General features: G+C 34.8%; 1 protein-coding gene and 1 pseudogene across 4 annotated transcripts in view; one reads left to right on the top strand and one right to left on the bottom strand.

The window, feature by feature from the left end:
* LOC144645097 (adhesion G protein-coupled receptor B2-like) overlaps window positions 1-23,350 on the top strand; it is a 99,481-nt pseudogene that overhangs the window by 14,644 nt on the left and 61,487 nt on the right. The gene's annotated exons all lie outside the window — the stretch shown is intronic.
* LOC144645216 (CD209 antigen-like protein A) overlaps window positions 1-23,350 on the bottom strand; it is a 40,507-nt gene that overhangs the window by 897 nt on the left and 16,260 nt on the right. For 2 of the 3 annotated variants that reach the window (XM_078504716.1, XM_078504715.1), the window contains one exon: window positions 60-107. In XM_078504716.1, the coding sequence (XP_078360842.1) occupies window positions 60-107 (48 nt within the window). Of the gene's footprint in view, window positions 1-59; window positions 108-10,629; window positions 11,108-23,350 lie in introns of those variants that run through there. The other variant, XM_078504712.1, reaches the window with a different exon arrangement.

Below are 23,350 nucleotides of genomic sequence, written 5' to 3' on the forward strand. Positions count from 1 at the left end.
GAAAAAAATTCCTCTAACAAGAAATGAAAAAAAGTTGTTGAAAGTAAGGGTATACGTACTTTGCGAAGTTGTTGGAATAACGCTTGGTCTTGAAGTTGACACTGACCCTTTGGAGAAAACAAATATGCATGAACGCGGACAATCGCGACTTATTGGAGATGGAACAGCTCCTTAATTATATCATCAAAACTTTAAGGCTTATCGAAAAAGGTTAGACTAACATAAACGTAAAAAAATCACATTATTTAAGTGTCAATGTATTTAGCACCAATAAAACTGCTGGAGCGATCTGTGGTCATAGTTTAAAATATAAAAATGGTTTAAACAGATCTAAAAATATAATCAAAGGCTATTCGAGCAACCTCATGGTAATTCGATGAATGAAGTGCCGACCTCCGCATTTTTTCTAAATAAGTGTCCAATAAAGTAAAGCAATCTCACTTTGCTTTATTTTTCCACGTGAGTTGCGTCATTGATGGCTCGTGCTCTCAGGGGTCGTAGCGCTATTCAGTTTTCACAACCAAAATATTTACCGGTTAGTGTATTACCTTTGATCCTTTTAAGCATTAAGTAAATTTGTCTTGTGAATATGTTTACTTTTCTGTCAGCACGTATAGCGTTATTTTTGAGCAGCGGAAAAAATTTGAGAGAAAAGATACGCCCGAGCACTTCGTGTATCTGCTCGACTCAAAAAGATGGAAAACGGATGACGTGACACGAGGTGACGTGACGCGAAACAAAAACGTGCCGTGGATGTTGTGTTGACTTAAACACGTCACAAGGCGAGCGTAATAATTTTTTATAACAGTTTAAGGGCCTGTTTACATGATTCCGGAATGACTTTCATTCCGGAACGAAACTCGTTCCGGAATGAAGTTCGTTCTGCATTTACATGACAGAGTCGAGCGGTTCAACCAAAGGCATTTTCACGTGCGCGATTTTCGCGCGAGATCAAAACAAGGTGGCGCATGTTTCGCGCGAGATCAAAACAAGATGGCGCATGTTTCGCGCAAACATGTTTTTGTGCCCATTAATGGCCGTATCTGCAATTTCAATGAGCAATTTGACCATAGAGCTGCTTGTTTGGGCTAAACAGTAAATGCTATTACGTTTTTTCACTCTGAATTCAAACTGTGGCTTCCGTATGCGGTTTCATGAGTTGCGGTTTCATCTCGGAACGGAATTCGTTCTGCGTTTACATGATACCAGAATGAAATGTCATTCCAGAACGAAACTTTCATTCCGGAATGAAAACCGGAATGAACTCATTCCGGAATGACTTGACTTTCGTCTCGGTATCATGTAAACAGATACAGAGAAATGTATGGGGATGGAATGAACTCGTTCCGGATTGAAAGTCATTCCGGAATCATGTAAACAGGCCCTTAGCATAACTATATGTAGTTCATAGGTGCTATCAGTAATGTCACAATCTCACTTAGGGCCTGTTTACATGATTCCGGAATGACTTTCATTCCGGAACGAGTTCATTCCATCCCCATACATTTCTCTGTATCTGTTTACATGATACCGAGACGAAAGTCAAGTCATTCCGGAATGAGTTCATTCCGGTTTTCATTCCGGAATGAAAGTTTCGTTCTGGAATTACATTTCATTCTGGTATCATGTAAACACAGAACGAATTTCGTTCCGAGATGAAACCGCAACTCGCGAAACCGCCACGGACTCCACAGTTTGAATTCAGAGCGAAAAACGTAAGAGCCTTTACTGTTTAGCCCAAAGAAGCAGCTCTATGGTCAAATTACTCGTTAAAAGTGCAGACACGGCCATTAATGGGCACAAAAACATGTTTGCGCGAAACATGCGCCATCTTGTTTTGATCTCGCGCGAAACATGCGCCACCTTGTTTGATCTCGCGCGAAAATGCTTTTGGTTGAACCGGTCGACTCTGTCATGTAAATGCAAAACGAACTTCATTCCGGAACGAGTTTCGTTCCGGAATGAAAGTCATTCCGGAATCATGTAAACAGGCCCTAATTTGCCTTCGAATGTTTTCTTGCGTGAATGGGTCATTGATAGTTTTTTTCTTCAAATAAGCGTTTAATAATGTAACACAATCTCACTTTATTTCCCTGTGAATGTTTTATTTTTCCATGGGAATTGCATCATTGATGGTTCGTGCTCTCAGGCTTCGTAGCGCGAATTCTATTTTTTCACAAAAATATTTAAGTGTAACCTTTGATCCTTTTTAGCATTAAGTAAATTTGTTTTGTGAATATGTTTACTTTTCTGCCAGCACGTATAGCGTTATTTTAAGCAGCGAATAAAATTTGAGAGAAAGATGCGCGTTTCTGCACGACTCAAAAAGATGAAGAACGGATGACGTGACACGAAGATGATGTGACGCGAAACAAAAACGTGCATGAATGTTGTGTTTACTAAAACGCGTCTTTGAATGTTTTCTTACGTGAATGGGTCATTGATAGCCTATGCTCTGAGGCTTCGTTGAGCGAATTCTATTCTCTTTTATCACCAGAGGATAAGTGTAAGTGATCCTCTTTCGATTTGTTTTGTGAAATTCAATTTAGTTCCCTGAAAGAGAGAGACCCTGGAACGAGGTTGAAGAAGAAGTAATTTGTTCCTGATTGACATGTGCTGAATGCGTTTAAAAGACCTTTCTGTCAGCACGTTTCTCGTTTAATGATAAATTAATTGCGGTTTGATATCAGAATCGAGTGACTGAGTGAGTGTTCGAGTGAGAAAATGCGGCCAATAACATAACCTCATTACCATTCGGTAATGACAAGAAAACGTCCTATTTTAAGTCCACGCCATGTCTCTTAGGTGTATGAAAGCGGTACCTTTTTTCAGTTAAAGGTATACGAAAGGGGTACAACTTCTGTCAAAAATGGTATATAAAAGGGTAAGGGGTAAGAACTTGGGGCGGAGCCTCCCCGTATAAAACGTTTTTGAGTACCCCCCCGGGTGCATGATCAGCGCGCGCGCTCAAGTTGAAGATATTCGTCAGCGTTCACACATGATATGGGCAAAAAGTAGACTCTAAATTAACCAATCAGAGCGCGCGCTTTCCTTTAGTTGTGCTATAACTTACTTTTTTAAAATGTTTTAAAATGGCTTAGATGGGAAATATGCGATTTTCATCATAGTAGCACTTTAAACGACGCCTGTGATGGCTTGCTCGAAAGTCAAAACCACAAACCACTTTTACTAGCTCTCCTACTCTTGAAGAGAAAATGAAAAGTTATATGGCAATGGGACGAAAAAGCAAGGATCGAGCGCAGTGAGGTTCGTACAAAAAGCAGGGGGGGGGGGCGGATCTTGGGGAGGGTACAGGGATGCGCACCCCTCCCTGAAATTACCTGCGGCTTAGTTTCCGCTTTTAACATTTGTTTACGTCACGCCATATCTAAGTGGTGCACCACCTCCTACGAAAAATCCTGGATGTGCACCCTCCTGAGTAAGTTCTTTATAACATAATATGGCACATACGTGGGTATGCTAAAAGATATAAATAGTACCTGGCTTGCTACGTATTTCTGTTGCATTTCAAACTACAAAAAAGTTGCCCAAATTATCCATGGAGGACACCACTAGGTAAACAAAGCTCACATCGGGACTAGCTACTTCCAAGTTGTCAATCGCAAGCCTGTTACGTGCGTATGCAGCTCTCGTTTATATCGATCAATTAATTAATTACCGAATTTAAGCGCCCAACCTCGAATAAGCGCCCACCTCGAATAAGCGCCCACCCTGTAGGTGGGAAAAGTTAATAATCGCCCAGCCTCGAATAAGCGCCCACCCCCATCCCCCCTAAAATGAGGACACAAGAGGAATTTTAATCATTGTTGTAGTTAAGATCAAAATTGACTAAGTACTATCCCGAAGACCGAAACTTTCAATGAAAATTTAACATTCAGCTTTGGTACACCTTCACGTTCAGTTGTTATACATTGTTTCTTTGCAAAATAAACGTACTACTTGCTTAAAATGGTGAAAATTGAATAAGCGCCCAGCCTCGAATAAGCGCCCACCTCAAATAAGCGCCAACCCTCAAGGCCCAAAAATTTAATAAGCGCCCAGGGCCCTTAATCGAATAAATACGGTAATTAATTTAAATAACTAGTTAATTAATTAATTTATTTATTTAGGTTGTCATGTTTCTACAAACTCAATAATAGTGAGTTTGTACGTCTACAAATGATTTCTTCGCTAATTTAAGTATAAACCGTAGCTGTTTACTGAGCACTTTTGCTCCAAGAGAAGAAAAGTCAAAGAAACAGATTGTCTTGTTTGGGCTATAGTCCGGCGGCTTAGCATGAAAATTTAGTTGAACTGTGCACTTTTTGATACAAGCATGAAATTTGGCACACTAAAAGTGGTCACCAACAGAAGGTTTTTCAGATACAGTGCCCAGCCCGAAAAACGCCAGTTTCCATGGAAACCGTAATTTATTAATATATAGATTTAGGCAAGCCTAAAAGCGGAGCTCCCCATTTATTTAATTTTCACTGGAGCTTACAATGTTTTGATTCTAGTGAATAAGCGGCCAAAGTACTAAGACAAATTTAAATAGCTCACGGTTAAACAACTGAATGTCAGCAGTACGACAAAAATAATAATCTTAAAGCGGTGCAAAATCATTACTCATGGCACGAAAAATTACTTTAGAGTACAGTAAATTATCTGCTTTCTAGCAATAGAAAATAGTTTCGCGATCCTGTTATAGTTTCGCAGCAGTTTAGTAGACTCCACAATATCTGTGTCATTGATATAGGATATATTCAACGAGTAACGCAGAGTCTGTTGGATTAGCTCAATCGGTAAGGTGCCAGTCTGCGGATCCGGAGGTCGTGAGTTCAATTCCCAGAGGGTCGAGTTTTTTTTTTCTTTTTCTTTTCTTTTTTTTTTACCCCGTAGCAATAAAATGGTTTGTTTATTATCTCAACCCGATTTAGCTTTCGAATGCTCCTTCATGTACGATGCTGGCTTTACAGATAGACACGAAAGTCATCGATCGATTATGGCTCTCAATGTCCACTTTTTTGGCGGTCGATTACTCAGTCTACACGTAATTTTCAGCCACATTTTGTTTCATTGCTTCTTGTTTTTCTTTTCAAACCTCTTTAATTTTCACTGGAGCTTACAATGTTTTCATTCTAGTGAATAAGCGGCCAAAGTACTAATGTTTATGGCGGTTTATAGGTTCAAGACAAATTTAAATAGCTCACGGTTAAACCGAATGTCAGCAGTACGACAGAAATAATAATCTTAAAGCGGTGCAAAATCATTACTCATGGCACGAAAAATTACTTTAGAGTACAGTAAATTATCTGCTTTCTAGCAATAGAAAATAGTTTCGCGATCCTGTTATAGTTTCGCAGCAGTTTAGTAGACTCCACAATATCTATTACATTGATATAGGATATATTCAACGTGCATTTTCAGAGTCTGTCGGATTAGCTCAATCGGTAAGGTGCCAGTCTGCGGATCCGGAGGTCGTGAGTTCAAATCCTAGAGGGTCACGTTTTTTTTTCTTTTTTCCCTTTTTTTTTCTTTTCTTTTTTTTTTTTACCCCGTAGCAATAAAATGGTTTGTTTATTATCTCAACCCGATTTAGCTTTCGAATGCTCCTTCATGTACGATGCTGGCTTTACAGATAGACACGAAAGTCATCGATCGATTATGGCTCTCAATGTCCACTTTTTTGGCGGTCGATTACTTTCTACACGTAATTTTCAGCCACATTTTGTTTCATTGCTTCTTGTTTTTCTTTTCAAACCTCTTTAAATTTTAAAGGCCGCCTTTATACGGCCGCCTTTATACGGCCTTCTTGCTTCACTATTTCTACCATCAAACCACAGGCAGACAAGTCTCTGTGTTTGAGGCCGCGTGACGTAAGCGTCACGGTATGCGCTATTTGATCCCATACATTTACTGTAATTTGTAACGATTGACCTCCGCTTGAGTCAACTGATCGTTAGAAATGCTCCATAAAATACTGAATTTCGCATCTTTTCATCCTAAACTTTGATCTACTGTAAGCCAGATAAATAAAGTTCACTTACCTTTCATTTTTTGTGTGATCTTTTGTGTTTTTATGGGGTTTTTGGGCCGTTAATTTAACGGCCCAAAAACCCCATAAAAACACAAAAGATCACACAAAAAATGAAAGGTAAGTGAACTTTATTTATCTGGCTTACAGTAGATCAAAGTTTAGGATGAAAAGATGCGAAATTCAGTATTTTATGGAGCATTTCTAACGATCAGTTGACTCAAGCGGAGGTCAATCGTTACAAATTACAGTAAATGTATGGGATCAAATAGCGCATACCGTGACGCTTACGTCACGCGGCCTCAAACACAGAGACTTGTCTGCCTGTGATCAAACTATGGCGGCCATGATGCGCAACTCCGTACGACGTTCGTACGCGCCCGCGAACCATGCCGCTATCCATGTTGACCATGAAAACTGAGAGGCAAGGTTTTCCTGCATTTGTGCTTTTTTTTCTTATTTTATTGTGCTTTTTTATGGGTATGGGGCTCCGCTCTGCGGCCCTGCAGGCCGCTAAGGAGCTCCGCTAAAATCAATGAAATTTCGTGAAATATTTGTTTGTCCTGGTTTATAGACAAATACTATTATGCCAGGTAGTGATACCAAGTCGCACGTTAGTAAATGATTGGTATAAAAAAGATGGCAAAAACATAACAATTGTAAGCCTAATTTAATTTTAAAGTATTCATATCTGTATGTTTTGAAATAAAATCTACAATAAAAAGTGTATAAAAGCGAAAGAAGAAGTACTTCGTGGGGGAGGGGCCTCTTGGCAGAAAATTTTATTGCTGTTTACTAGCTGAAAATAAGAAATTGGCGTTGGCACTATATAGAGAATTGATTAGTATGTGAATGCTTGTAATCCTGCAAAGTTTGGTGCTTGTATCAAACATCGCACAATTCAGGAGCTAAACCGCCGGACTATTCTGCTAAATAGGAAAAGAGAGAAGTGGGAGCCTTTCACAGCTTATATTTTTTCGTCCTCTTCTCTGCAAAACAACATGGAAACGGCCATATATATCACAGGCCGCCCAGATGTTGTATTCGATTTAGGTGATTATAAGACAAATGTATGTATGAGAATACTTTGAAAATTGCTCTAAATAGTACTTGTATGAACGATTTGAATACAAATGTCTTACCTTATGTTTATCTTGCGTTATTTTGACATTTCTGTGCTTCTGGAGTGGGTTTAAAGCCGTTTAGACGTAGGGAAAGGACAACGTCGAGAAGAAAAACTCGTCTAAACGGCTTTAAACCCACTCCAGGAGCACAGAAATGTCAAAATAACGCAAGATAAACACAAGGTAAGACATTTTTATTCAAATCTTTCATACAAGTACTATTTAGAGCAATTTTCAAAGCATTCTCATATATTGTCTTATGTAATGTTTAATAAATGAGCAGCAGTGTTTTATCAAGTTTAAAACACGAGGCGCAGCCGAGTGTTTTAGACTTGATAAAACACGAACTGCGAATTTATTGAACGGCTTAAAAATCTTCTGATGTAGATCAACTCATTCTTGCACTAATATTTAGATTTGGGGTTATTTTGGCCTAGAAAATTGGACATAAAGTTTAGCCGTGTCTTTATCAGATATAAAGTCACTCATTAAACATTAATTTCTTTTGTATTTTCTTTATGAATTATTAATGAGTTTTTTAAAATCACCTAAATCGAATACAACGTCTGGGCGGCCTGTGTATATATGAATCCTTGCCGTCCTCGCACACAGACATAACTCTCTTTTCACACACGAAAGAAAACTTAGCATAACATTTCTTATCGTTCCATTTCCCGCTAGGATACATTTCAGCACACTTCTCGCTGTTAGGGTGGTCATTAGGCTCCCCTCTATTCCAGTTAGTGTAAGTTACCGGTGATCCGTCAACCCACAGCCAGAGAGACTTGTTTTTAGGATTTCTGTACAAACCAATCCATGTGCGCTGAGATACTTTTGCGGCAATTGCTTGTTGTTCTGCTTGTGAATTTATCACGACAAGGTTGGATCCCAAATCTTCACAGGCGGATTTGGCTGCAGTCCAATTCAAGGAGGCGCCGGAAGAGAAATGGTAGCAGGAACCTTCCATGTAAATCCAGTTCTTTGGACATACTACTAAAACCGCAATGGATGATAGTTAAACTAAAGTGTTATCTTCGGCCTTTTCAGTTTAATTTGCAAGACAGTATAGAACGCATTTTTTTACAGCATTTAGTCGAATACGCGCCCTTCCTTGAATGCAAGCGTCTCCATCCCCTCACTTTCAATATTTCGGTGGCTTAAATAAAATAGGAACATGATCAATGTGCCTCGATTGGTCCTCTATCACGTTAATTTAACTATTTCACTCTACGTTGTTAACATTTTATGGTACTCTTTTGCAATTATTGTTACGTTTTATATTTTTTAAGTACATAAATTGTTGTGGTTGTACTAGCTCTGTTCAGAATACATTCAGATGTCAACTTGAAAATTTCACTTTACTTGGAGGCCATGTTTTTTGTTGTTTAGATTTGAAAGGTTTAAGTCTAATTTTTCATACATAATAAAGTCTGTCGTCAATGCCCAGGCTCTGATGGCGTTTCCAACTAGAATTATGGTAACAAAACTATGCAGCTGCACTTGTCGAAACATTTTCTTGCAAATGGCAAGTACCAGGAAGTACCAGTTGCATTGTTTAAAGGAGAAGTTCACTCCAGAATGGCCATTTATTTTCTTCACGCCAATAAAAAGTTTACACAAAGATATGTTATTCACCAAAATTTCAGCCTCCAACGTGCGCTATAACCCTACGAAATCTTTCCCAAAACTCGACAACTGAACGCCGCCATCTTGGAGCTGGTAATGTATGCGTGACGTCAAAGAGCTCAGCCTGAAGTTTGGCGGAAAAATTTTAGTAGTCGGAACTCCTTGTTTTTTGTAGTTCTTGGAGCTCTGTTTGAGCAGAATGGAGCTGCAAAAACAGGCATTTTGACAAACAAAAGCCACTACGAAGAAACAAGGAGTTTCTGACACAGTTTCATTCAGTGTTCGTCATAAAATTAGGCTCAGCACTTCTGTAAAGTTTATTACCTTTCAATCTTGGTCTTGTCCTTATAAACTTCAATAAATCTGTTCCGCTTTGAGTTCAATTTCGCTTCAAATAATATAGCAGTCTTGATGACAGCCGTACAATGTAAACACTTGCTTCGTTCGACTTGCACAAGACGTGTAGTTTCCAGAAAAGCTTTTGCTTCGGATCATCCCGTAAATCTTAACTGTTGTCACAATTTCCAGGATATAAAGAAGACTTTAGAGAAGATTGTTAGATAAAAATCTTGGGAAGAAAACTCCGGCTTCGCTCGCTTTCCTTTCGTGTTTCATTCAACTCAAGAAGTGAACACCGCGCCACAAATTTTCCCGCCTCCTCATACTATCACTTCGTTTACATCAAAATGAAATGTCCAGTCGATTTAAACTTAAAGAAGAATTTAATAAAACAATTATTCTATTCGCCCTTGTTGGATACGAGTCGTTATAGCCAACTCGGCGCTTCGCGCCTCGTTGGCTATTTACCACCTCGTCATGATAAAAGGTGTATAAAAGCAAACGAGGAAGTACTTCGTGGGGGAGGGGCCTCTTGGCAGAAAATTTCATTGCTGTTTACTAGCTGAAAATAGGAAATTGGCGTTCTTGGCACTATATAGAGACTTGATTAGTATGTGAATGCTTGTAATCCTGCAAAGTTTGGTGCTTGTATCAAACATCGCACAAGTGAGGAGCTAAACCGCCGGACTTTACTGCTAAATAGGAAAAGAGAGAAGTGGGAGCCTTTCACAGCTTCTATTTTTGCGTCCTCTTCTCTGCAAAACAACATGGAAACGGCCATATATATCACAGGCCGCCCAGATGTTGTATTCGATTTAGGTGATTATAAGACAAATATGTATGAGAATACTTTGAAAATTGCTCTAAATAGTACTTGTATGAACGATTTAAATACAAATGTCTTACCTTATGTTTATCTTGCGTTATTTTGACATTTCTGTGCTTCTGGAGTGGGTTTAAAGCCGTTTAGACGTAAGGGAAGCACAACGTCGGGAAGAAAAACTCGTCTAAACGGCTTTAAACCCACTCCAGGAGCACAGAAATGTCAAAATAACGCAAGATAAACACGAGGTAAGACATTTTTATTCAAATCTTTCATACAAGTACTATTTAGAGCAATTTTCAAAGCATTCTCATACATTGTCTTATTTAATGTTTAATAAATGAGCAGCAGTGTTTTATCAAGTTTAAAACACGAGGCGCAGCCGAGTGTTTTAGACTTGATAAAACACGAACTGCGAATTTATTGAACGGCTTAAAAATCTTCTGATGTAGATCAACTCATTCTTGCACTAATATTTAGATTTGGGGTTATTTTGGCCTAGAAAATTGGACGTAAAGTTTAGCCGTGTCTTTATCAGATATAAAGTCACTCATTAAACATTAATTTCTTTTGTATTTTCTTTATGAATTATTAATGAGTTTTTTAAAATCACCTAAATCGAATACAACGTCTGGGCGGCCTGTGTATATATTAATCCTTGCCGTCCTCGCACACAGACATACCTCTCTTTTCACACACGAAAGGAAACTTAGCATAACATTCCTTGTCGTTCCATTTCCATCCGCGCTCCTTAGGATACATTTCACCACACTTCTCGCTGTTAGGACTATTAGGTTCTCCTTTAGCCCAGTTAGTATAAGTTACCGGTGATCCGTCAACCCACAGCCAGAGAGACTTGTTTTTAGGATTTCTGTACAAACCAATCCATGTGCGCTGAGATACTTTTGCGGCAATTGCTTGTTGTTCTGCTTGTGAATTTATCACGACAAGGTTGGATCCCAAATCTTCACAGGCGGATTTGGCTGCAGTCCAATTCAAGGAGGCGCCGGAAGAGAAATGGTAGCAGGAACCTTCCATGTAAATCCAGTTCTTTGGACATACTACTAAAACCGCAATGGATGATAGTTAAACTAAAGTGTTATCTTCGGCCTTTTCAGTTTAATTTGCAAGACAGTATAGAACGCATTTTTTTACAGCATTTAGTCGAATACGCGCCCTTCCTTGAATGCAAGCGTCTCCATCCCCTCACTTTCAATATTTCGGTGGCTTAAATAGGAACATGATCAATGTGCCTCGATTGGTCCTCTATCACGTTAATTTAACTATTTCACTCTACGTTGTTAACATTTTATGGTACTCTTTTGCAATTATTGTTACGTTTTATATTTTTTAAGTACATAAATTGTTGTGGTTGTACTAGCTCTGTTCAGAATACATTCAGATGTCAACTTGAAAATTTCACTTTACTTGGAGGCCATGTTTTTTGTTGTTTAGATTTGAAAGGTTTAAGTCTAATTTTTCATACATAATAAAGTCTGTCGTCAATGCCCAGGCTCTGATGGCGTTTCCAACTAGAATTATGGTAACAAAACTATGCAGCTGCACTTGTCGAAACATTTTCTTGCAAATGGCAAGTACCAGGAAGTACCAGTTGCATTGTTTAAAGGAGAAGTTCACTCCAGAATGGCCATTTATTTTCTTCACGCCAATAAAAAGTTTACACAAAAGTAGTAATGTACTACACTCTGAGGCAAAAATTTTTGCCACAGAGATTTAGTACATACTACTTCCAGTGCTGAATTTTTGCGCTTGATCTAAAACTGAATTTTTGCGCTGGACCTAACCTAGATTACAAGCGGAGCGTTTCATAGTATTTTATTTATAAAATGCATGAAACTTATGATCAAATATAATAAAATATTATATTTGCTCCTTATCTTAACAACTGACACAAGCCTGAAAAACCAACCCTAACTCAACCCTAGGTTCAAAATAAAAAAAACTTCTTATACTCTTTTTCAAACTTTTTTTATACTGCGTTCGAATGGGATTGTCTTATATGGCTCCACTTGCTACCCAGACTGTACTCTTTTTTACATTGCTCACAAAACCATCGTGTATTTCGCATATAACGGGCTTTTGTGCGCCTTATAGCTTTCATTTTGTCTTCTTTGGTAAACCATCTCTGGTATTGGCCATTAACAATATTATCATTCCAAAGCATCAATTGTTATATATTAATAACACAATATATTAATAGTGCGTTTAAAAATCAAATTGCTTGCTCTGCTCAAACCTTAGGTCAAATTAATATCCATATGGATATGTTTCTATATTGGTATCTGATATGTATTTTATTGCGCGCTTGTCATATCCAAAGGTGTATACCTTTTCTTCATATTTGTTTACAATTTGTTTATTCTGTCTGGTAATTTTATTTTCATTTACTAATGTGAGTTCTTTGATTTCGTTCTTTACAATTTTAATCATATTTGCGTGATTCAGTATCTGGGAATTTTCATGGTTTAACCTGAAACCTTTAATAACACATTTCTGTTTATTATTTCCATATGTGAAACTGTAATTCTTTGGACCTCCAGAAACGAATGTATTATTTATAGCTTCACCCCCTAACTCATCTGTTAAATCGCCTAGCATATCGCCTGTTTCTATTGTCTTACCATTCTGGGATTCAATATACACAATACTATCTGTATCAAAATATAATACCTGTTTATCCAAATAGTCAAGTTTTTCATACAACATTAACCGTGCACTGCTAGTCGTAAAACATGCTACATATATATTTGTATTACAGGAATTATCAACAAACTGATCCTTATAAGTGTAACTCAATTGTACCATTTCTTCATTTATGAAATTCATGTTTAAATTATCAATGGTATCGTCGATAACTACTTGATAAAATTCATTTATATCAGTTACATATTTACATTGATTCATGTTGGTTCTCTGTCCAAATTTACCCCAAAGTGAGTTTAAGCACATTTTTGCAATAGCTCGTAAACCTGAATTTTCATGTAATTCACCTAATTCAATGTCTAAATTCTTTTTAACTTTATTTCTAAAAATCATCTCGTCATTGTTATTTTTAAAATTATATTTTGTTGATTCAAGTTTTAGCTTCATGAATTTTTTTATATAACCTTTGAATAGATCATCGGATGACTTCTCAAAATGCCAAACCTCATATATTTTTATAATTTTATAGCCTTTTTCAATGGCCTTATTTAGTTCATCTGTTGTCCATGTGCCTATAAATGCTCGCTCACTTTCACTATGTTGGCATTTTTCTTGTTGCTTTGTTTTCGCGCATGATAAACACAGAGGAAACATCAATTTTTCAGATTTTTCACATTTTATTTTCTGAGGTAAAACAGGATGGTATAATTCTCTTGGGGGTAAAATTTTACATTTTATGAATCCATAATATTTATCATCGTATTTATCAGGTGTTATTATTTTTTTAGGATGACCTATAGGATATTTTTTGTAGAACTGTACTGTTGGATATAACGAGCAGAAATCAACATATTTACCACATTCACCATCTTTGAATTTGTATAAGAGCTTGGAAGCATTAGTCCTACCTCCAAAAAATGCATCTCTAGGATTTAGTGGTTCAACAACTTCTCTATACCAATCATTTTTATAATATTTTTGGAAATATTTATCCTTTTTTAATTTACACTCCCACATCTCAATAAGATTGTAACCAACAGCTGTTATTTTGTTATTTTTAGCTTGTGTTTTATTATACAAAGTACCCATATCGCATTGATTCTTATTATTGATAACATCAGGCTTGTAACAATCTGGACAACCATGCCAGAAACAACCTTGAAATTCATAAACAGTATTTGTAGATTCACAAAAACCATCAACTTTTAATTCGTTATTGATAAGTTTTTCACCTCCTGTCAAAGCATGCTGGATCTTAATTTTATTTTTTTCAGCAATGTAATCAAGCCATGCGATACTTACTACACTATGTTTGTCTGTTTGAATAATATTATCAACTACAGCTATGGTATTTTTTGGCATATAATTCCCTCTGTAAATAGCCATGCAAACACCTGCTATAGTAATGTATTTTAATGGGTCAATATTTTCCTCTTTAATGAAATCTTGCCTGAATTTTAACATACACCTTCTTAATATATCAACGTCTGAACGACAGTAACCAATTAATTCTTTTTTGAAATCGAAAACATAATTTTCATTAACACGTTCATCATACCATTGAAGGAATTTCTGTCTATCATGGGTTTTCATTTGATTATAGCCGTAGTGCTTCATAGAAGGCATATTACCGATATAGTTTTGATTACAATTTTTGTTGAAATAATGTGGGAAATACCCTTTTTTCAACTCGTCTAAGCCAAATGTTTTTGGAAACGATTGTAGGGATTGTTGGATAAAATTCAAACTGTCGATTATTTTGATTCTTAACTGTGGTATCTCCATCATCATGATTTTTGCTCCATTGTAAATACAATAAGGCTTAAAACTGTTATCAACGCACCATTTTAGTATAAAATGACTGTCATACCCTTTGCTATTATGAGCCAAAAGTGTATATCCTTTATATTTTTCATTGACGATTTTATTACAAAAACTATTAATATCATTGAAGATTAATTCATTACCATCGAAATCATGACAGATAGCTAAATTGACTTCGTGTATTCCAGTGTTTTGGGTACATTCGAAATCAAAAAATAAATATTTTTCATTATACGTTTTACATGAGTAGCAATAATCTTTTTTGAGAATGTTTTTATTTAATCGGCATGGTTTTTTGCTATTTTTGATGCAATTTCCACCCATAACTTTTATCTTTTTCATGAAACATTCATGTTTGCTTTCACAATATTTATTACAATTATTACACATTTTGAAACCGCATTTATGTATTTTAATATATGGTTTTAGTATGATTTGATTGCATTTTAAACATTTTGCTACACTGCTACATACTGAATCATCACTATCTTTTTTCGATCGGTTACTAGTATGGTTTTTGAAGCAAGTATTACCATGAAAAACACGATTGCATTGATTACATGTAACGTCTTTACCATTACATTTATTTCCATCTGGAAAATATTTGAAACAAGATAGACATTTTTGGGGGCATTTGTGTTTATCACGTCTCGTGTAAGCTTTTTTGCAAGAATGGCAGTAATATGCTACATCTAAAAACGCTGTCATTGATTTTATGACATCAAAATGATTCCGTGTTTTGTATAAATAAATTTTATCCGTTTTACCATTATTGGATGTATATATGATTTCATTGAACTGCTCAGAATCGATAATGTTAATCTCAATATCTAAATGTGATGCAAAGCTATTTACATCTTCTAAAGAATTTCCATAATCATTAATTTCAACATTAGCATTATTATGAAGTTCTTTGGCTTGAATTTGTTGTAGTTTCCTACTTTTATTGAATCCATCTTTCAACTGAGTTGTAGTGTAATTCTCAGGGTGTAAATTAGCATAACCTGTTACTATTGCCCTAGCAAGGCATATTGAGTCGGTGTTTTTTATTGTGATAATGCATTGTTTCCTATTTACTGTTTGTTTTGATAAATATAGTCGACCTTTACCTGAAGGTATTTTAACAGATTGAATGATTATTTTGCAATTTTCTAAATCTATTTCTTTATACTCCAACGTATTGATTACATCTGAAAGTTGATTTAACTTGAAATCAGAAACTTTTAACAATTTTGTTGAGATAGGATGATCTAATTCATCATTTGAAATTACCAATCTGAATCTATCATTACCTTTTAACTGCCTTTTCTTTATTGTCATTTCAACCATTTTTTCAAATACACTGAAAACATCATTTTTATCACCAATGAAATTTTTGCGTACATTTATTTTAAATTCGTTAGTGAAAGCATTGAATTTTTTATTAACCGTATTCCCAATTTCAGTTATTTTGAATAGAGGTTGGTCATTGGATGTTGAATCAAAAATGCTGTCATCGAAATTAAATTCATTTGAGACATTAGTTCTAGGTGTTGGAATTGGTTTTATTTTCTTTGTCCTTGGCAATGGTACTGGTTTGTAATCATCCCTGAATTCAGGGGGTGGAAGAATGATATTTTCCTCATATGATTGAACCATATCGCGGACGCTACGTCTGGGAGTAGGCTTCGGAGGGCGTGCTTTGTATATCCTTGGTTGGTTTGCTTTTAGTGATAATATGAGTTGTATAAGCTCGATTTTAGATAGTTTGTTGAGATCAAATTCGTCCATATTAATATTGGTTGAGATATTTTTTTGTGTCATTTTTTGTATTATATAAAATAAATATTTCTTTAAGCCAATTATGAAAAAATATTTTTGGAAAAATTGGCTTAAAGATTTGTTATTATATATATATTAATAAAAAATGCTAATGTCAGTTAGATTCAATGATGTTGAATATTACATTCACCAAATATATGATTTATATGGTGTAGATAGTGATGGAAATATTATTAATATCATTAAAAAGGTCCCCCATAAAGGTACTAAATCAAAAAATGGGTATATGATGTGCATGGTTAGAAAGCATGGTCAAGCTGGTTATAGATGCATGCTTTTACATCGTTTTGTATGGGAGTGTTTTAACGGTCTTATCCCCGATGGTAAAGTAATTGACCATATTAATAATATCAAAGATGATAATCGTTTATGCAATCTTCAACTGATTACACAGAAAGAAAATTGTAAAAAATCAGCTAAAGAAAGAGATTACTCATTTGTAGGTGATAATCATAAAAACAGAAAATTTATCAAAGCTATCAAGATTGATACTAATCAGGTTACATTTTTTAATAGTATGTATTCCTGTTCAAAACACCTTGGTATCAACGTCGGAATCATTAAAATGGTTTCTGAAGGCTTGAATAATTGCAAATCGGGATATTCAAAAATAGATAATAATCGGTATAAATTCGAATATGTGAACCAAGAAGATATGCCTAATAATTTTATAAAAATGCCAAATAGACCCAAAAGAAGTATCAAAAAGAGTGAAAAACACTAATAAAGTATATCATATATATTAATAACCAGTAATAAAATATTATTGGTTGTTATACAACAAAAGTCAGTACTGAATACTGCGAAAATCGATATGCCATCTACATATCTACTCAATATATGTTAGATAATTTTACCTTTATATCATTTACGGTCTTTGTCATTATCGTATTTTAATATTACTATATATTATTTCTTTATCCCCCAGCCGTGTAGTGACGTGATTAATATTTAATAATGCATGAATTATTGCCCATAATTAAACCATTTGGTTGAAAAGTTGGTTCGTTTTTTGGTTTTGGTTGAAAAGTTGGTTCGTTTTTTGGTTTTGGCTTAGGTTGACATATGCAAATCAGGGCTGGAACCCCAACGGTTTTGAAATGATTAATATTTAAAATGCTTTTTCATGAGTAAGAATTTTTTTTATTCTTATGTAGTTTTATAGTGCGTTTAGATATAAACAGATAATTATTTTCTTTATTAATATATATAGAATGAGTGATATTACATTAAATATCAAACACCTGCCAGAAGCTGATGAAAGCTCGAATGATATAGCCTTCATTAATAAAATTTGGTGTATTCAGAACATCCTTGAAGCTAATATTAGTATTATTAAAATGCTATCTTCAGACCTATCAAATGAAGACAAAAATCATGTACATTTAGAGTGTATACCTGAAGACCAGATTGAACATACACAACTGAAACGGCGACGTGGGAGACCTCGGAAGGATCAACATATGTCTTCTCAGAAGTAATGATTGTGATATAAATACATATTTATTCAGTCTATGGATAGATGCTGGAATCAGAAAATATTTAAAAATGCATGAATTCTTGCCCATAATTAAACCATTTGGTTGAAAAGTTGGTTCGTTTTTTAGTTTTGGTTGAAAAGTTGGTTCGTTTTTTGGTTTTGGCTTAAGTTGACATATGCAAATCAGTGCTGGAACCCCAACGGTTTTGAAATGATTAATATTTAAAATGCTTCTTCATATGATTTTTTAACCAATCAAAAACTTCACATTTTGCTACACAATTGTGAAATATTTTGTAAAAACATTATTCATTTTGTGAAATATTTTTGTGAAGATGTCTTACTCTGCCAAGCAACTGTAGGGGATTTCCCAGTAAAATGAGTCATTATTACTTTCCAAGGTCATGAGTAAGAATTTTTTTTATTATAAACTTTTTGAGTAAACTTTACTCAAAAAGTTTATATGCGTTGCGTATTCAATTACGAGTGTTTCCATAATTGCATTTTAGACGATATAACAATGCATGCAAACAGAGACAAACTCGATGATAGTCTTCATAACTTAATTCTATTGCCTTGAACCATCTTTATATAAATATATTTATATATGAGATGTTTTGTGATACATAGCGATTTAAAAATAATGGGTGAGGGTTCTTGTATTTTTTGCAATGAGTTATTATATACAGGCGATAAAGTTGTTGATCATTGCTGTGATAAACCTGATATTTTGGAAGATGCATATATGAAAGTATGCCAAAATTGCGGGACTCAGAATTATAAATATGTTAGCGAGTATTTTGATTTTTACGAGAACATACACAAGATATGGCGTAAAAGCATCTATCATCGTAAATACCACATTGAGAATGTTTTAAACGATTTATGTATTAAAAATGGAGTTCAATTGGCTCATAATCAGCGCGATAAGATTTACAAAGTGTTTCATGAGATCGATACTATTCTTCCATCTATAAATAAAAGAAGAAAGAGGATGATCTCAACGAAATATATTATAAGACAGCTGTTTAAAATGCTCGGTATCCCATACAATTTCATCTGTGTTACTAAATCAAAAAAAACGCGAGCTTTTAATGATCGGTATTGGGGTGAGATTTTAGCATTAAAATCGGCTGAGATTGCACGGATTATTCAGTAAATTTATCATCATATTTGAGCAGATACCGATCGATTATTGGACCGGTATCGCATATGTAGTCGTCAGTAGTTTTCATCATTAAAAAGATATTGGATAGTTCATATTCCCCTGTTCTTAACATGAATTTTATTGTATTAAGCAAATGCTGATAGCTTTGATAAGCAAAAATTCCATTTTGAATTTTTAAATCGAGATTCTGATGCTGAAGCCAGCCTTGTATCAATAAAGCTCCCGTGCTGATTGCAATCAGGCTGATACCACCAGTTGAAATGGACGATACTATGCCTCCTGAAGCGAATAAAATAGCCAGCGAATTGCCTATTAATTTCAGCCTTCTAAAGCTTTTTGTAGCTTTTTTATAACACCAACACTTCTTATGGTATACTCTGTAGTATTCTTTTAATTCTTGAATTTGCGCTTGATTTAACTTGTCACTAATATGGTTCCATTCGAATATATTTTTGCGTTGTTTTGTCATATATTATTGATTAGACAATGTTTTCTTTCTATTTTTAAATCTGTTATATAATTTCCTGATATTTTGGATCAATCGTTCAATAGTTTTCAGTATCTCATGTATTAAATCTACAGTTTTCATATATATATTGTTTATACAATTAAGCAATTTTTATTCGAAGAATACTCCCATTGATTTATCTAAAAATTGGATTTTATGATACACATTACCATTTATCGGATATGCAGTTTTACTAAAACCGATTCTTTGTACAAAGTAATCTGAAGAAATTTTAATGCTAGATGTATTGATATTAAACCCAGATAATGCTTCATCAATACTCATAGCATTATTGCAAACAGCGATTCTAAATTGATTCTGTATCTTTGTATATAGGATATTCATATTTTTACCTATATAACCATCTCTAATTTGCTCTGTATATGAATCTAACTCATAATCGAGGAATAGCTTATTCTTCTCAATTTTCACCCATGGAAATTCGAAACTACTTGCATCGATAAATTCAATTTTAATCCTTTTATTATCACCTGTCTTATAGTCATATTTAAATGATATATATATAGTGTAGTCATTGGATTCAGTGATATTTTCATTTAAATTAATTACGAAAACACCTATAAAGCCCCCTTTTGGTTCAAATTCTGTTAACAATTTAGTAGTTTGAAAAACGAGATTACTACCTAAGCTAGAAACAACAGCGCCGTTGCTATCTGCCATGATGAAATTTGATGGATCTAATAAATCAAAAAAGTATTCAAACACTTCATTATAATAACTTTTGGGTTGGAGTGATAATATTTTTGTTTCAAGATAGGCCTTAAGATTATCATTGAAGCTATTCAGTTGTTTATAATTGACGGCTTGGCTATCACTATTTCCCTCTTCAATACCATAAATAGCTTTATTATCCATATTGATCGCTGTGTTAAAATTAATTTGGTCATTAGCTATATAATATATTTGATCATAAATACTTGGTTCGACATTGGATTGATGACCAGATATTCCATAAACAGTGAAATATGTCTGTAGTTTAGGGGCATAAGAGCTTCCTGTTTTATTTTTCATGACTAAATCGAGATACAAGTAATTGTTTCCGATGCTTTGACTTTTTGTGAATTGGCATATCAATCTGACATATTTTTGTGTTTTGAACGTTTTTCTGCTAACGTTATGAATAGTTTCTATGGATGATGTGCCATATATTTCCAAACTGTCAGGGTCAATATCATCACTACCCCACATAATCTCAAGAACAGCAGTATATTGATCATTGGTCAATAAATACAGATTTAGTCCAATTCTTGAACTGTAATAGCCTTTAGAACTATCAAGCAATAATTTCATGTCAACAACCTTTTTATTTACCTTATGTGATGAATTTTGAAAGGTTACAACATTCCCCAATTCGACATCATCTTCTTCACTCACTTGTGCATTGGGATCATCCATTATATATTTAAATTTATTTTCACCATTAGCTGATTGAACATGACTTTCACCAACATGATCAAGCATGTATTTTTTGTTTACAGCGTCTGTATCATTGGTTGGGTTTTTTAGATGGGTTATATTATACCCACCCATATCGAGATTTGCCTGCATCATGTTACTACCGTGAATATTGAGCCTATTTTGTATGTTCTGAGCTAAACCATTACCAACAACCTTCGTTAAAAAAGTACTGTCGACATATATTTTGGAAGCCTTGCTCTGAAGGGTATTAGCCAAAATAGCACCTGTTTTCTTTGTTAGAAAAGTATTGTCGGCATATGTTTTATTAAGCGCGTCTCTGGAGTCAATATATTCTTTATTCATTACGTTTGACATATTGCTGTATCCTTGATCAAAATTCGGAACATTTATTATGCTGTTAAACGTTTGTTCATCGTGGGTATCTAGATCAGCTTTATTTTGTATTTTACTATCTATTTTTTGTTCAAGGTTGGTTTCCATTAAATCAACGTATTCTTTCGATACAAGACTTGTTTTTTGGTACAATCCATCATAGTACGGTGCACTGTTGTTTATCGTTGCTTGGTTGGCATCGAAATCGTTTCCAGCAACATCTTTTGTCAAACAATTCAATTTAAGATATCCTTTGTTGACACCTGAAGACAAATCAAGAGCATACGAATCGTAATCAGCATCTACTGCAACGTCATTGGGCGTCTTCAATTTGAATATTTTTTTATTCTCCATATCATAATTGCCATCGTCCGTCAGTTTAAAACCAACCCCAGCTGGTCCTTCTTTTCCAACACTACCAGTTATTGCATTCGCAGTATGATTGCCGTCAAAAAATCCCATATGTAATTATGTTATATATTTTCAAAATAGTTCTTGATGAATTTTTCATTGTGATTGGTGTTTGTCATTGATAATGGTTTCAAGATGTCAAAATATCCTTTTTTGAATACAAGTGCTTGGTGTAAAAAAAAAAGACAATAATAACCACATAAAACAGATTTGAGGTCTTGATATTGAGAATTGTTGAAAAGAATATTGGTGATACCATCTCTTTTTGCTCTCATTTTAAACTCCTCGGGGTAACTCATCCCAAAACTGTCGAAATACCATAATGTTTTGTAATTTTTACCTTGTACACAACAAGTCCAATGAGTTCCAGAATTATTCAAATCATCTAAATTGATAACACATGGACTATGTTTTTTAGGCATATGTTGGTTTCTGCTATATATGCCGGTAATATCAATTTTTAAATAATCACACCAATTAATCAAATCTCTATCGCTCAAAGCTTTATTAATGAATTTTGGTTTATTTACAATCTCAATCCAATTATTGGAATGGTTGTTTGGGTTACTTTTTTCTTCATGGTTCTTTTTTTTATTCCTGAACCTTTCTGATCCCCAGACCAAGTACCAATGAAAGGGGGGCTTTTGTACTGGGCATAATCGTGGATATTAAATGGTCTGTTACGCAATCCTTGTCCTTGGCTTTTTATTGAAGGTGGATACGGTCTATTTTGAAGACCCATACCCGATTGTATCATTGGTTTAATATGAGAAATTTGTGTTTTTGAAATTTTTATATCAACACCTTTATTGAGGGTTTTCGATTTTTTGATCTTATTGATCTGTGTTTTTGTCAGAAACATTTTGTCGCTTCCAGACAACTCATTAGACGACAATCTCAGTGTTATTGGAGATTTGTTCATGATGGCTTTTGTGAGCTTCAATTTCTGGTTTCTGCTGAGTGATACAGTGTATGGTTTGTATTCAGTCATATATATTAACGTTACATAAAATACATTTGATTAACGAATCAAGCTTTGAGGAGAACTTTACCATTGACGATATCAACACCAAGCTCTTCTTCATGGAGAATGAGAGCATAAAGACTGTAATTTGCATTTGGAATCCCAGATAGTTTATAACTGAACTGGATTTTGGTCGATCCACTTTTGATTTCTTCTTCTTGGTTTCTCAGATCAAAATAGATGAGCCCATATAACTCTTGAAATGATTTCAGTGTTATTGTTGGAGAACTGTAATAAGCATTAAAATCTTTTTGATATTCCATCAATGTCCTGTATGCTTGTACGATCTCTGTATCTGGTTTCAGTTCTTCGTTTGGATAAAAAATACCGTTGCTTAGTTCAAGCCTTGCATTTGAAAATGTTCGGTTATTCGCGATGTTATATGTATTAAATAGAAACGGATTCTGTGTTTGATCATTCATTTTTGCATCATTAAGAGCCCATATAAAAACATGCCTCGGTTTTCGAATTGAAGAAGTAATCCTAAATGTACCTTGACGTTGTCTTGTTGACGAAGAAGTCTCTATCCTTTCTTTGAGATATGACCATGTATGGGGCTTTAGATATGTTTGAAGAAAAATCTGCTCACCCTCAGCATTAAATATCATTTTCGGAACCCATAAAACAAGCCTAGTGACAATAAACCTGCCAGGATCACCTCCAGCACGAAATATCACATTGTTATCAGTTTC

This window comes from Oculina patagonica, chromosome 3 (genome assembly GCF_052425735.1).
Source record: "Oculina patagonica isolate OP01 chromosome 3, crgOcupat, whole genome shotgun sequence".
Lineage (NCBI taxonomy): Eukaryota > Metazoa > Cnidaria > Anthozoa > Scleractinia > Oculinidae > Oculina > Oculina patagonica.